Raw genomic sequence first — 13,642 nt, 5'->3', positions numbered from 1 at the left:
GAGCCGATCGCCGCAATGTATATTTCAAGCTTCCACACAAGGACGGACCAGCCGCGAGATGCGCCAGCCCATTAGCCAAGGGGTATCTCCAGTATTTTGAGAATGGCACTTTGTCCTCGGAGTACGAGTATGCCAAGGAGGCTTTGCAGATGAACGCCTCTTGCTCCTACTGGATCAGCGCCCGAGACCGCATTATGACCCAGATGGTGGTTTATGAAGGTGAAGGGGCCGGTGCAGATGCTTCTTCCACGAACGGCTATATCCTCCCACAGATCATCCCGATGGGCACAATCACAAGGAGAGCCGTGGAAAACACCTGGCTCACTGCCAGCAACGCCAAGAAAAACCGCGTCGGCTCTGAGCTCAAGTCCATGGTGAAGGCGCCTCCTGGTTACATCTTTGTCGGGGCTGATGTCGATTCGCAAGAGCTCTGGATCGCATCTCTGGTCGGTGACGCATCATTCAAGTTGCATGGTGGTAACGCCATTGGCTTCATGACTCTGGAAGGCACAAAGGCCGAAGGCACCGACTTGCACTCTCGTACAGCGCAGATCCTGGGTATTTCTCGCAATGATGCCAAAGTCTTCAATTACGGTCGCATATACGGTGCTGGGTTGAAGTTTGCATCCACATTGCTTCGACAATTCAACCCGAGTCTGAACGATGCCCAGGCGGCTGAGATCGCAGACAAGCTGTACAAAAACACAAAAGGACAGAAGACGACGCGCAAAATGCTTCACGAGCGTTCTTTCTGGCGTGGAGGCACCGAGAGTTTTGTGTTCAACAAGCTCGAAGACTTTGCTGAACAGGAACGACCGCGCACCCCTGTACTTGGTGCAGGTATCACCGAAGCACTGATGCGCCGCTTCATCAGCAAAGGAGGCTTCATGACTTCGCGCATCAACTGGGCGATCCAGTCAAGCGGAGTGGACTATCTTCACCTGCTTGTCGTGTCCATGGAGTATCTGGCCCGGCGATACAACATCAACGCTCGTCTCTCGATCACGGTGCACGATGAAATCAGATATCTGGTCAAGGAAGAAGACAAATACCGTGCTGTAATGGCGCTCCAGATCGCCAATGTCTGGACTAGAGCAATGTTCAGCCAGCAGATGGGCATCAGCGACTTGCCTCAGTCTTGTGCTTACTTCTCTGCCGTTGATGTAGATCACGTTCTCCGCAAAGAAGTGGATATGGACTGCATTACACCATCCCATCCCTCCGCCATACCGCCGGGAGAGAGTCTCGACATCTTGCAGCTTCTCAGCAAAGGCGAGGAGGCATATCTCGACCCAGCCATTGTGCCCACGGACCCACCGCAGCCAGAAAGATTCGACTACACGCCACGCACCCCCGTCATGGCCGGTCTGGTCCAAGACAACGAAATGCCATATCTCCGTGCCCAAGTGACGAGCAACGACGCTGAACTCAGGTCAATAATCAAGGACATCAGACCCAGTGGCTCTACTTCATCAACAACCACTAGAAAATCCTCCGTCTCTCCAGCAGAAGACAAGGAGAACAACTCGCCAGAAAGCAAACCCAAATCTAAAGGAAGAAGAAAAGCCTCGTCGTTATCAACGTCACTCGACACTCAAAGCCAGTTTCTGGACGAAAGACCATATATGCCCCATCAGAACCCAGGCTATCAACATCTGGACCTGCGAGAGGTGGACGTACCTTGGCAAGCTGGTCGTGCGAGTAGATATCTCCGAGAGTTGGAGGATGCCAAGCGGAAGCCGCACTCGACGACTCATGACTGGGCTGCTGACATTGTTGTTCGAGGACCTTCGTCATCGTCCTCGTCGTCGGGCCGGACAGCTGCTACTGCTGCTGCTGGTCCATCGTCTGCGGCCCCGTCTCATGTGAGGAGGGTGCCGTGGTGAGCTCCCTCTATCTAGCTGAGCCAGTGTGGATGTTGGTTCTGTATAGAGTTCGACTGTCGATTTATTGTACGATGTACGAGCATGTGTAAACGTATATAAGGGCTCCATGTATCGGAATTATATGTACGCACATAATAATTGATAAATCATATATACAAGAAGAACAAACCCCCCTTTCTGAAAAGAAAATATCGTACAAAACTTCCGTCAAGGGGCAACAAGACGTAACTGATGTGTATTCGCCCCTGCTTCTACCTTGCTTCTCAATACCCACGAACCCTCGAGTCCCCATTTCACTTGCCACCTTCCCTGCCCCGCGTCTCCTCGACAGCACCGCCATCTTCGTTAGCGACCCTTGTCAACTCCTCAATCTTCTCATCCACAAGCGCAATCTCCGCGTCCAACCTCAGCAGTTTCTCGCTCAACATGTCCTTGTACTGCGCATCAGTGAGAACGGTGAACGGCGTCCATTTCTTAGCCGCCACGCGTTGCCAGAAGTTTTGCGGCTGTTCATCCGTATCTGTTGACGATGCTGACGCCGAGGGTAAAGACTTGTCGAAGAAGATGTTATACAGCGATTGGCCCGCGAAGCCAAAGAGGCCGAACATGATACCGCCAGGGAGCAAGTTCCGAGGACCGCCTGTTCGTCACGTCTATAAGCCAGCCATTCTGCCCTCAAACCCCTTCCAAAAGGAAAGAAAAAAGAGAAAACATACGAGTCAAGAGGCCCACCCCACCCCCGGCCACTGCACCAGCTGTGGCACTGGCCGACACTCGCTCACGGGGCGTGACGCCGTTGCCCGTGTCCCAGCCGCGGATCAGGAAGTTGCGCGTGCCCCAGTAGGTCGTGCCTAGGCCGAACCATTGGATTCCCGAGGCGGCGGCGAAGAAGACGGCGGGCGCGTTGCGGAGGACGCCCGCTACGCTGCCTACTACTAGGCCTGCTGAACCTGTTTTTCTATTGTTAATATGATGAGAGCGCTGATGAAGGAAGGGGGGTTGTAAGTGGTGTGTGACTAGAGGAGAAATGTAATATAAATCATCTAGATGATACGAAAAGATGAACACATTCATTCTTCATTGCTTCGAGATGGGAAATGAAGACAAGAGAATGACCCAGGATCACGCTCAGCTCCCGCATGAACTTTCCTTCTCTTTTCTTTTTTCGATAGCATTGTGGAAAAGGGGAAAACAGAAAACGTGACAACGACAATACAAAAAAGCCAAGGCTTACCAGTTATAGAGCCGAATTTGAGAGCAGGCAAGAGGATAGAGGCGGCATCTGGTGCGACCACCACCTGCTGCTGCTGCTGTTGCGGCTGCTCAGGCTTTCCTTGCTTGTCCATGATATCTACCTTGTTCGCAGCAAGCAGCGACAGACTCAGGGTACAACTTTCACTCTATACCAAAACATGAGATGGAACTACAGAAAAGAGATGGTATTGCCCTGTACAGTAGTAGTCAGTAACAATACCACCCGGAGATAGATCCAAGTCTTCGCCGGTTCTTGAAGATGCACGATGTCCGAAAAAGCTTAGACACAAAATTGGTGCGGGCTGCCAAGACCGAGTACCAAGAGAATGAATTCATCGTGCCTCTTTCAGCCGCCCTCGACGAAATCCCGAAAGAGCAGAGAAAGAAGAATCCCAAAAGGGCGCACGCAGTTCTTCCTCTGACTTGAACATAAACCCAGACTTATCTTGTTCATCGTGACAGGACAGCAATAAATTCCACTTCTCGATTCATTCACTCTCTCCCGGACAACGCGCATACCAGAACCCCGCGCGTTGACTGATAACATCTCGCAATCATGGGTCAGTCGCACACTCCAGAATTAAAAGTTGCATCCATCATCGAATCCACCGGTTTTCGCCGCCCACTCGATTTGAAAATGCGCCTTTTCTTTATCAGCACAGAATTGCTAACTTGTGAACCTGTTTGCGACATGCAGCTCCTAAAAAGCAGCAGCAGAAGATGGCCCTGGGCGACTTCTTGTCCGACCAATGTAGGCGCCTTCCGAAAATGAAAATCAACCGGAAAATCCGCCTTTTTTCGGTGTATGAAAGAAAGAAAAGCCGCTAAAACTTACCAACTATAGCACTGGGATCATGGGCCGACGAAATGGACAACATGCCTTTGCCAGGTACGTTAAGAACCAAAAAGAAAGAAAAGCGAGATGGGATTTGATTCGGGTTGTGCTAACATGCCGCAGCTGGTATGTTTTGATCTCATAATCCTACCCTCTCTTTCCGGACAGCACATACTCTACGGAACGGCAGCGGGATGGAGAAACGAAAGTGGAAGAGGACGGAAACAGCTGACATGATATTCAACAGCTCCCTCTGGTTTCGGTAGCCGTCCCAGCGCTGGATCGTGGAGCGCAAACCGCGCCTCAGCCGGTGCTGGCCCTGGCGCTGGTGCTGGTGCCGCGCCTGGCTCTGACAGCGGATTCGGTGGTGAGTCGCGGTGGAAACGATGAGGTGGAGAGAATCTCATGACAATCGGAGTCTGACAAGAAACAAACACAGGCTCTTCCAGACTGGCTGGATACGCCGTGCGCGAGCAGCTCCCTCTGCCCGACAAGCCCCCATACACCGCTCACTTGGGCAACCTCTCCTTCGAAGTGACCGAGGGCGACGTCCGTGACTTCCTTGCCGGCTGTGATGTCACCAGCGTCCGCATCGTTGAGGACAAGCTTGACCGCAGACCCAAGGGCTTCGGCTACGTCGAATTCGCCACCGTCGAAGGCCTCAAGAAGGCACTTCCCCTGTCCGACACTCAGTTCCAGGGCAGGAACATCCGCATCAGCGTTGCAGACCCTCGTATGTCTTTGTCCTTATTCTCCAGCAACTGTATGACTGAGCTGACACTTCTCCTCCCCAAACAGCCAAGGAGTCTCGTGAACCCACTCGCACCTTTGACGACTGGTCTCGCAAGGGTCCTCTTCCCGACCTTCCCGGTGCTGGTGCTGCAAGAGGAGGCAACTTCCGTGGTGGATTCGACTCGAACGCATCAGACGCCGGCAGTGAGCGCGGCCAACGCCGTGGTTTCTTCGAGGGCGATGGCAAGGTCAGAGACTTTGGCAACTGGGAGAGAAAGGGACCTCTGACCCCTGCCGAGGGTGCGCCGAGAGGTGGTCCTATGCGTGAGGGTAGACCCCGTGAGGAGGGTGGTTTCCGCGAGCGCCAGGCTGGTTGGGGTGAGGGCACTGGCCGCACACCCGAAGATGGATCAAGGCCGCCGCGCCGTGAGTTTGCCGACAGACCTCCCCCCGTTGAGAGACAACCAACTGCTGCCGACATGGACAACCAGTGGCGCTCGAAGATGAAGCCCGACGCTCCTTCTCCCGTTGCCACCCCTGATGCCAGCACTCCCACTTCTCCCTCTGCTCCTGCTGCACCTGCTGCACCTGCCGCACCTGCCAGCAGGCCCAAGCTCAACCTCGCAAAGCGTACCGTCTCTGAGGCTCCCCAGCCTGCAGAAGGTGGCGCCGCCGACAACAAGGCATCAATCTTCGGTACTGCCCGTCCCATCGACACCGCCGCCAGAGAACGTGAGATCGAGGAGAAGCGTCAAATCGCCATCCGTACCAAGAAGGAGCAACAAGACAAGGAGCGTGAGGAGCGTCGCGCAAGCGCAGCCGCCGCCAAGGATGCTGCACCCAAGGACGCCGCTGCGCCCAAGGAGGCAAAGTCTGACCGCCCTGCTCGTGGGCAGAAGCAGAACGGCAAGGCCAGCGAGGAGTCAACGGATGAGAAGCCGTCTCTCCAGTACGAGATTCTTCAGCGCGAGAACGAGTCTACCGAGGATGCCGATGGCGACGCCGAAGCCGCCGACGCGAACGGAGACATCATTGGCGACAAGGAGGTCAAGCCGCAAGAAATCACACGTGAGGCCCCCAAGTCGCAAGGTAGTTGGAGGAAGTCCTCGGTCGACCAACAGCAGCCCGCAAGCACTGCCGAAACCATGGAGGATGATGGCTGGAGCACCGTCTCCAAGAAGGAGAAGAACTTCAGCAAGCGGGGTGGCAACGCTGGTGGCCGCGCAATGGCGTCGTAGACGACTTGGAACGACTTTTTGACGACACACTAAAAAAACTATTTCACTCTCAAGGGCTGTGGACATGACGAATGACAGATGACGATGATTGCTTTCGAAGAACATCATTGGAAATCAAAACTCGCATGCGCAGAAAAATCAAAATCTTTTCATCTTTCCCTTACTGTCGTCATAAGAGACTGCTTGCTTGTCTTCCTCTTGCTCACCTAGGCCATACGCTTGACCATGGACAGCTTAATCTCTTGCGCTGGTTTTTCTTGGTCTACCCGTCTCAACCTCCAAAAAGTGTTTCTTTTTTCTTGTTTTGCTCAATGTAGTATTCCCCCAACGCCTCTACTCCTCCTCTGCCTATTTTCTGTCGGCTTTAAATTGGCGGGAATGCTTCCTTTTTCTTTCCTATACATGTGTGTACCGCTAAGACAATTACCGGAGACTGACGTTCTCCTTCATTTGTTTCTCCCCTCTGAAAAGGCTGACAGGAAGGGAAAATTGTAACCACAAAGACCAATTCTACTATTGGGGGTTTGTGCTTCGTAGTGGCTGATTATCATTTCAATCACACCTCTCTTCCCGGTTCTGTTCCTTCTCCTGCTGTTCTCGCCTCTCTTATGGGTGTGTGTGGCTCGCGCATCCAGTGGCGTTTAGGATCGAGCTGTTCTCTGTTACACTCTTGTGCGGTCAGTCTCTTCATAGCTGAAACCCCATTCTCCTCTTTCCCGTGTCTTCCGCCACTTCCCTGCTGTGCGCAGTGCTGCTTGTTTAGGTGTTTAGATTCTTGCTTGTTCAAGGTAGTCATGTTCTCTGTGACGATATTAGGATAAAGGCATAGCACTGCTTTTGCCAAGTGGTCTGATGGTTTGCAATGTATATATTCAGATCGCCAGAATGCTTCACCATATCCAAACTCCACTTCCCACGCAGACGATGTATCACAAGAAAAAAATTGACGAAAACAACCACCGACTCTACCGCTACTTTCCAATAGTCCCAAACAACCGATCCCCAACATCTCCCAACCCCGGTCGAATCATGCCCTTCCCATCAACGCCATCATCGACACCACCAACCCAGATCTCAACTCTGCTCTTGCCGTCCGCCGTCTTCTCATCCCACACAGCAGCGACTTTCTCCAGCCCGTCCCGCGACGCCAGGACAGAACACAAAATCACTCTGCCGACGCCCCAGTCGCGCAGCGTGTCTATGGCCGCGGAAGCCGTGGCGCCCGTGGCTATTATCGGGTCTAGAAGGATCGCTAGGTCCGAGGGTTTGCTGGATTCTGGCGACGACGGCGAGGACGCAGTGTGGTAGGGTAGGTTGTTGTAGTACTCTACTGGCTGCAGAGTCGATTTCTCTCTGTACATGCCTAGATGGAAGATGGGGACCGGGTAGGGGAGGAGGGATTGGAACGCTGCGGGCGCCGGGGGGGGGGGCTCGTTAATATTCTGCTGCTGCTGTTGCGCTACCGACTCACTTTGCAATCATAGACAACGTGGGACAAGACAGAGCTAGGACAGGGTAAGGAAAGAAAAGACTAACCGTCGACCATCCCCAGCCCCGACCGCAGTATCGGCACGAGCGACACGTGCCCCGGCGAGATGGTCTCGCACGTGTACTCGTATCCCAGCGGCGACTTGTCTTTGGCACCTGCCGTCACAGACAGTCCGTCCGCCAGCGCTTCGTAGCCTATCATCGTCGCGATCTCCGAGACGAGCAGTTTGGTCTCGCGGGCGCTGGTGCTTTGGGAGCGGAGCTGGGAGAGTTTGGCGCGGAGCAGGGCGTGCGTGGATTTGTGGACACTAGGGGGGAGAGACATGGTTTCTTTGGTTCAGTATACAGTGGTTGGAGTCGAGGGAAGAGCGGAGCTACGGGGGATGGGTAGAGTAGAATGGTTGTATTGAGTGAGCGGGTGTTGTGTAGGTAAGGTAGCTAGTCTGAGTATGATGTGTAGAGAGGGTCCAAAGAACGATAGCTGGTCACAGTGTGAAGAAAAGATGCATCGAGGAGAGAAGGACTACAAGACGAACTGACGGCGAGCTGTGTGTTGACGTGTTTCACCGATAAGATTCAGGACGGTGTCAGTATACTGTACAATGCGATAAGCATATGTGATAAGGTATGAAATGATGCCTCAGATAGGGCAATTATCTCCGTTGTCCGGCTTTGGTCTTTAGTGGGGGAAATCACAGTGAAGACTCCATGCCCATATACACGACGTCTATGGTATCTCACAGTACAAGTACACTGAAGCGAGACTGCGAATCGGTGACTTGTGCTTAGTGACTCTCACATGCGCGGCCCCCCGGAAGCTGATCTAAAGCGAAACAGACCCCCAGGCGTTCGGTGGATTTTGGTTCCTGACCAATGCTTTTTTGCAATCGCTGCTTCAAGATCCGCTGGGTTCCACAAGGTCCACAGGTTCATCCGCACACCAGCCAGGTCGGAAGATCTTTTGAACTGCTCGGTCCGTCCCGGAGTTATGCAAGTGCATGCTCGATTTGTTTTAGTGCAAGCCGTGTTGCACACAGAACGAGGTGCAAACGCTATACTGTTGGCCGCACTGACCATCAAAAACTTCAGAGGTGGTTGTTTATCACTGTTGTACTGTATGCCTCTGTCACGGACTACCATTACTTTTCTGCCTTGGTCGGCATGTTTATGCAACGGTTGGTACTTCATGGCAATGTCGAGGCAAGCCGCGCTTGTCAGGCACATAGACGATGTTACATGTAGAGGACAAAAAGTCGCACGTGGTCGAAGCGATGGTCGAGTCTTCGCTTCTTGCCCACTCCGCAGCCCTACGACGCTGGTGAGACGAGGCCTACTTGGCGGTAGATGAGTAGGCTGAAGGTCCTTCAAGGTGCGACAGATAACTGCTGCCTATGTTTTGACGGTGAGTACTGTATTCTGCCGAATTGCAATGGATGAGGGCGAAGGCACGCCTACAGATACGGCGTTGTAGGCCCTCTTGTTGGATGGAGCGCAACGGCGATCATAATGAGCAGTGTGAAGTAAAGCGGCGGTTATGAGCAAGTGTCACACTATGGACTTCCATGTGATTGATTTTACATGTGAATCATTCTCCTTGTGATCATGGCAATGATATCGACTTTGCTCTATGGATGGAGAAACCCATGGTGGAAGGCAGCAAATCATATAGGATGTAAGTCGATCGGTTGTCTAATCTTAATGTAGGTTCGGCACTTTTTCCGAATCGACCTCCTTGCTGCTCGATTGACCTCGTCACCCAGAGCCCCCTTTTCACATGTGGACGGCAGAGCTGCGTGAACAAAACATTCTTTTTTTCCCCTGGGAACGTTCTCTCGAATGACAGGAGTTTGAAAAGCCTTGCGTCTAGTCAGGTCGTACCTCAACGCGCACACCCACGTCAGACGTTGCCCTCGTACCTTGCACCCGAAAAAGCGAACATGGTTTTCTTAGTACCAATCAAGGCAGGATAGCTCCCCTACACTCGTACCCTCTATCAGGGCAAGATCTCGACAATGACCATGCCAATTCCCCAAGCCATGTTTGGTAAGACACAGTAAATTTGTGGCTACAAAAACTCAAAAACTTGGAGGAGAATACGTCAGATTAAGGTGAGCTAGCCCTGCTGGCCTGGCTCGAAAGCCTGGCTAGCATCGTGTGGGGTAGCCCCAAAAGCGCTTGCCTGCGACACGCCACGACGTTAACAAAAGCGGAAATGAGAGTCGCTGACCATGCCGTCCCGCATGTGCAATGTATCTTTCACGGGACAATTGCCAAGGGGTGAACAGATACTGAGCTGATCGCTATCTTCACTTGCAACAGCGAAGAAAGATCCTCAAGCTCGGGCGCACTGTGATGTTTTTACGTGCCAATATTGGAAAATAGGCTATAAAGGGGAAATCGAACTTAAGGATGATCTACTGATCCCCTCCGCGAGGGAAACTCTCGTATCTGGTGACGAGGGGCGATCGAGCCACGCTGCTCCAGAAGTTCAAGCTGTGGCGCGCTAGGTGACAACATGAGCCGTTGCCGCTAGACCTGGGTTGGTCACCATGACGTAGTTCAATACAAGGTCCCAGTCGCTATTGCCCTGCCGTTGTTGTGGGAAAAGTGTGTAGTCACCAGCAGCTCAAAAAGGTTGTGAGCCATTCATATCACCCCTGTGATTTCATTGTATTCTTTCCTCTACTTCACCTATAGCTTTCAATCTCTCTTCCTCAAAACCCCCTCTTCCAAAGCTCTTCATTTGCAGTTTTAGATACCCCCTTACGCATTTAATTAATCGCGGCTCTGCGACGATTGACGCTGTTAACGACCACTATTACCAAAGCATACCAATTTTCTACCCACGCGACACTCATCCACTCATCACTGCCACTAATTCATCATGTCGACCGGCAAGTCTGTGAACGTGCCGACAAACGAGAGGATTAAGGAGCAGGATGTCAACAACAAACTACAACTCTATGGAATCTTCCAAGGTAAGCTGATATAGCATCTTGCCTTTTCATGTACCTTTCAACATCTGACTTGATTCTCTAGCTTTCTCAAATGGCAAGGCGCCATCGGTAAGACATTGTGATTATCCGCGATCAATTGAGCTTTGGCACTGATGCACTATTCAACAGAACAAGCAAATTGATGTCGCATTGAACAGCGCACTCGCTCACAGGGGCCTTTCCAGCCCGTCTAAGAAGCTTTCTGCTGAGGGACAGCTCCTTGTTTCTGACTTGCGCGATGTCATCGAGAAGGCCAAGGTCCTCCTTCTCACCAAGAACCAGGGAAACTTACTCCAGGACTTTATCTGGCAAACACAGCAGCTTTCTGGTGGCAACGCCACCACCCCTAATGCACCAGTTGATAAGAACACTGCCAAGCAACACGGAAACGAGGCCCTTGATGGACTACGTACTCTCGGAACGCTCATCCTTAGCAATGGACAGTTCCGCAAGCTTCGTACGTATTGATCTGTGATATATCCTGCCGGCTTCTTTCTGCTAACAAACCAACACAGTGAAGGATGCCACCGTCCTCCTCCGTGACATGGCTGGTGACGCTGCATCGAAGGCTGCTGATAAGGTCAACCCCTCTGAGGACGAGCTCCGCAACATTGACGAGCCCGAGTCTGACAACACCTGGCACGACGTCCCAGATTTGTCTGCAGGTAACATCAAGAACCAGGTCAAGTCTACCGTCAACGAGAACAAGCCTTTCAGTAGAAATGAGGCGAAGGGTGCACTTGGTGACGCCACTCAAGCTGCTCACCCCAGCGGCTCCCGCGATCCCACTGATGCTGCTGCCCTTGCAGCACAGGACCATCGTCAAGGTACTTCATCTGGAGTCAATGCTGCTTCTGGTGCTCAGGCTGGCAAAGACGAGCTCAAGGCCAAGGCCAAGGCCAATGTACCTCAAGAGACCCAGGACCGCGCCCGCGAGACCAAGGACCGCACTGCCAACTATCTCAAGGAGAAGATTCCCGAGGAGCGTCGTGATCAGACCATCTACCGCCTGAAGAAGATGGTTGTCGAAATCCAGGGTCACCAAGACTGTGAGGAATTCCAGCCATAATTACTGTATTCTATGCTAATTGCTTTTATAGACCAGCAAGCAATCGATACCCTCCTCAGGCTTGCCGAGGAGTACTCTGGCCACACTAAGAATTTGGCAGGACAGACTAATTCTAACGTCAAAGGTGCCCACGCCGACGACAGCCTGCAAACTGCCGAAGCTGACCTGAAGGTATTTTTACAGCTTTTGTCAGAGATAATCGGATTATGCTGACAAATTTGGAGACCCTTATCGAGCGCTTTGCCAACAGCACCTCCCTCGACGACCTTTTCGAATCGATCAACGTCATATACAGCGATGCTGATCGTGACCCCGAGCTCAAGGGCTGGTTCAGACACATGAACACGTATGTTCGCAAGTGTCTCAAGGAGCAGGGCTACATCCTCGAAGATGCTTCCACGCAGGAGTGGAACAAGCTTTACGACCAGGGCGAGTTCCTCCTTCGCGACCGCTACCGCAACCACACCGACAGAATCGTCGACGAGCTCAAGTTTTACGCCGATCAGTTTGATCAGGATGCTCAGAACACCGCCTTCGGCAACGCCATGCAGAAGTTGTTCAACGATCTTGGCACTGACGATGATGGCAAGGCAGCCTTCAAGCCTCATTTGGTCAAGGATTTGACCGAGGTCATCATCCCCAGCATCTTCGAGTCCGTTCGCTACGTTCCTATCCCTCGTATCGAGTACAGCGACCCTATGATTGATGCCGTCGTTGAGAACCTGGTTCTCGAGGGTGACAACCTCGCCCCTAATGTCATGGAATTTGGCTCTGACAACTACTGGCGTTGGGGTCGCAAGTCGATCACTAACAAGAATAAGAATAAGGTCATGCTGTCCGTCAGTGGCGTCCAGTGCGATCTTCGCGATGTCAGCTACTACATCAAGAAGAAGGAGGGTTTCCCAAGCATCACTGACAAGGGTGTTATGGACATTTTCATGGGAGGTTCCGGCTTGAGCTTCAAGGTCGCCATGGAGACTGCGGATAAGTCCGATCGCCAGCACTTTTTCAAGGTCAATACTGTCCACGTCGAGATGGCTAACTTAAACATCAAGCTCAAGCAGTCCAACCACAAGCTGCTTTTCAAGATCTTCAAGCCTCTTCTCCTCAAGGTCATGCGCCCTGTCATCCAGAAGGTCATTGAGACTCAGATTCGCAACAACGTTCACCAGCTTGATGGCATCGCCTGGAACATCAACCAGGAGGCCGAGAAGGCCAAGCGCGATCTTAAGAACAACCCCGACCCTGAGAATGCACAGAACATCTACTCGCGTTACGCTAGCGCCGCTCAGAAGTACATGAGCAAGACCAAGCAGAAGAAGGAGGAGGCCAAGGCCAAGACTGAAGACAAGCAGTTCAACATGGCTGTCACCAAGCACGACAGCATCTTCAAGAACATCTCACTCCCCGGTGGTATCAGCACTAAAGCTACCGAGTACAAGGAGCTTGCCGCCAAGGGTGACAAGTGGGAGTCGCCTATCTTCAGCATTGGTTCTGCCAAGGAGACAAGCAACCTGCCCAAGGTCCCTTCTGTTTCCCGCAAGCCTCACCGCGTCAACACTGAGGGAGTCAGAGGCCCCAACAACGTCGGCAACACCAGTTCCAACTTTAGCACTGATGGTACTTCTGGCGCTCGCGGCAACAACGCTGGCTACAGCTCGAACACTGGCTATAACAGCACCTCTTCTGGTCCTGGTGTTAGTGGTCAAGTTCCTACCAGCAGCACCAACTATGGCAGCGCTGGATCTTCTGGACTTTCCGGAGGTAGCGGCTACCCCAACGCCTCATCCGGAACTGGTGCTATTGGCCAGGCCCATGGCACCAGCTTCGGTACTGAAGTCGACAGCGCTTTCAACAACGCCCAGCAGATTAAGCCTGCCAGTGGCACTGAGACTAACGGTACTCTGCTCGGCAAGAACAACCCTGTCTGGTCAGGTCAGGCTTAAGTCTTTTGGTCTTCGCGATTGAAAGTCTTTGTACCTGTTCATTTCTTTTGTTCTGCGCAAGATACCACACGGCGATGAGTGAGTGGGCCTAGCCAATCCAATATACCCCGATAGGATTTGCGTGGCGCCACGGTAATAGGTGACGTGGAGGACGGAAATGAGGCATTCCTCGGAGGTTCTTTGCTCGTTGTTACTTGC

General features: G+C 52.5%; 4 protein-coding genes across 5 annotated transcripts; 2 read left to right on the top strand and 2 right to left on the bottom strand.

Moving 5' to 3' along the window:
- Positions 1–2,179: 2,179 nt before the first annotated feature.
- AAFC00_000044 (uncharacterized protein) lies at positions 2,180–3,232 on the bottom strand (the record flags this gene model as incomplete). The annotated part of the gene is made up of 3 exons (XM_069344368.1): positions 2,180–2,526; positions 2,603–2,836; positions 3,121–3,232. 3 exons carry the CDS (start codon positions 3,230–3,232, stop codon positions 2,180–2,182), a joined length of 693 nt encoding a protein of 230 aa, XP_069196220.1.
- Positions 3,233–3,696: 464 nt separating this feature from the next.
- On the top strand, positions 3,697–5,945 carry AAFC00_000043 (uncharacterized protein; the record flags this gene model as incomplete). 2 transcript variants are annotated; one of them, XM_069344256.1, is made up of 6 exons in its annotated part: positions 3,697–3,700; positions 3,838–3,891; positions 3,985–4,029; positions 4,223–4,342; positions 4,415–4,708; positions 4,774–5,945. In XM_069344256.1, 6 exons carry the CDS (start codon positions 3,697–3,699, stop codon positions 5,943–5,945), a joined length of 1,689 nt encoding a protein of 562 aa, XP_069196219.1. The 2 variants fall into 2 exon arrangements, with proteins under 2 accessions (XP_069196219.1, XP_069196218.1); XM_069347778.1 differs by lacking the exon at positions 3,697–3,700 and having other exon boundaries at positions 3,861–3,891.
- A 971-nt stretch (positions 5,946–6,916) lies between these two features.
- On the bottom strand, positions 6,917–7,758 carry AAFC00_000042 (uncharacterized protein; the record flags this gene model as incomplete). Its single annotated transcript, XM_069344141.1, has 2 exons — positions 6,917–7,353; positions 7,482–7,758. The coding sequence occupies 2 exons, from the start codon at positions 7,756–7,758 to the stop codon at positions 6,917–6,919; spliced, it is 714 nt and encodes a 237-aa protein (XP_069196217.1).
- A 2,559-nt stretch (positions 7,759–10,317) lies between these two features.
- Positions 10,318–13,444, top strand: AAFC00_000041 (uncharacterized protein; the record flags this gene model as incomplete). Its single annotated transcript, XM_069344036.1, has 6 exons — positions 10,318–10,411; positions 10,473–10,498; positions 10,559–10,886; positions 10,945–11,478; positions 11,530–11,669; positions 11,723–13,444. The coding sequence occupies 6 exons, from the start codon at positions 10,318–10,320 to the stop codon at positions 13,442–13,444; spliced, it is 2,844 nt and encodes a 947-aa protein (XP_069196216.1).
- Positions 13,445–13,642: the final 198 nt, after the last annotated feature.

The sequence above is a fragment of the Neodothiora populina genome (assembly GCF_041146345.1).
Source record: "Neodothiora populina strain CPC 39397 chromosome Unknown canker_contig_1, whole genome shotgun sequence".
NCBI lineage: Eukaryota > Fungi > Ascomycota > Dothideomycetes > Dothideales > Dothioraceae > Neodothiora > Neodothiora populina.
Note: the sequence above shows the minus strand (reverse complement) of the source record. Positions and strands in the feature narration are given on the sequence as shown.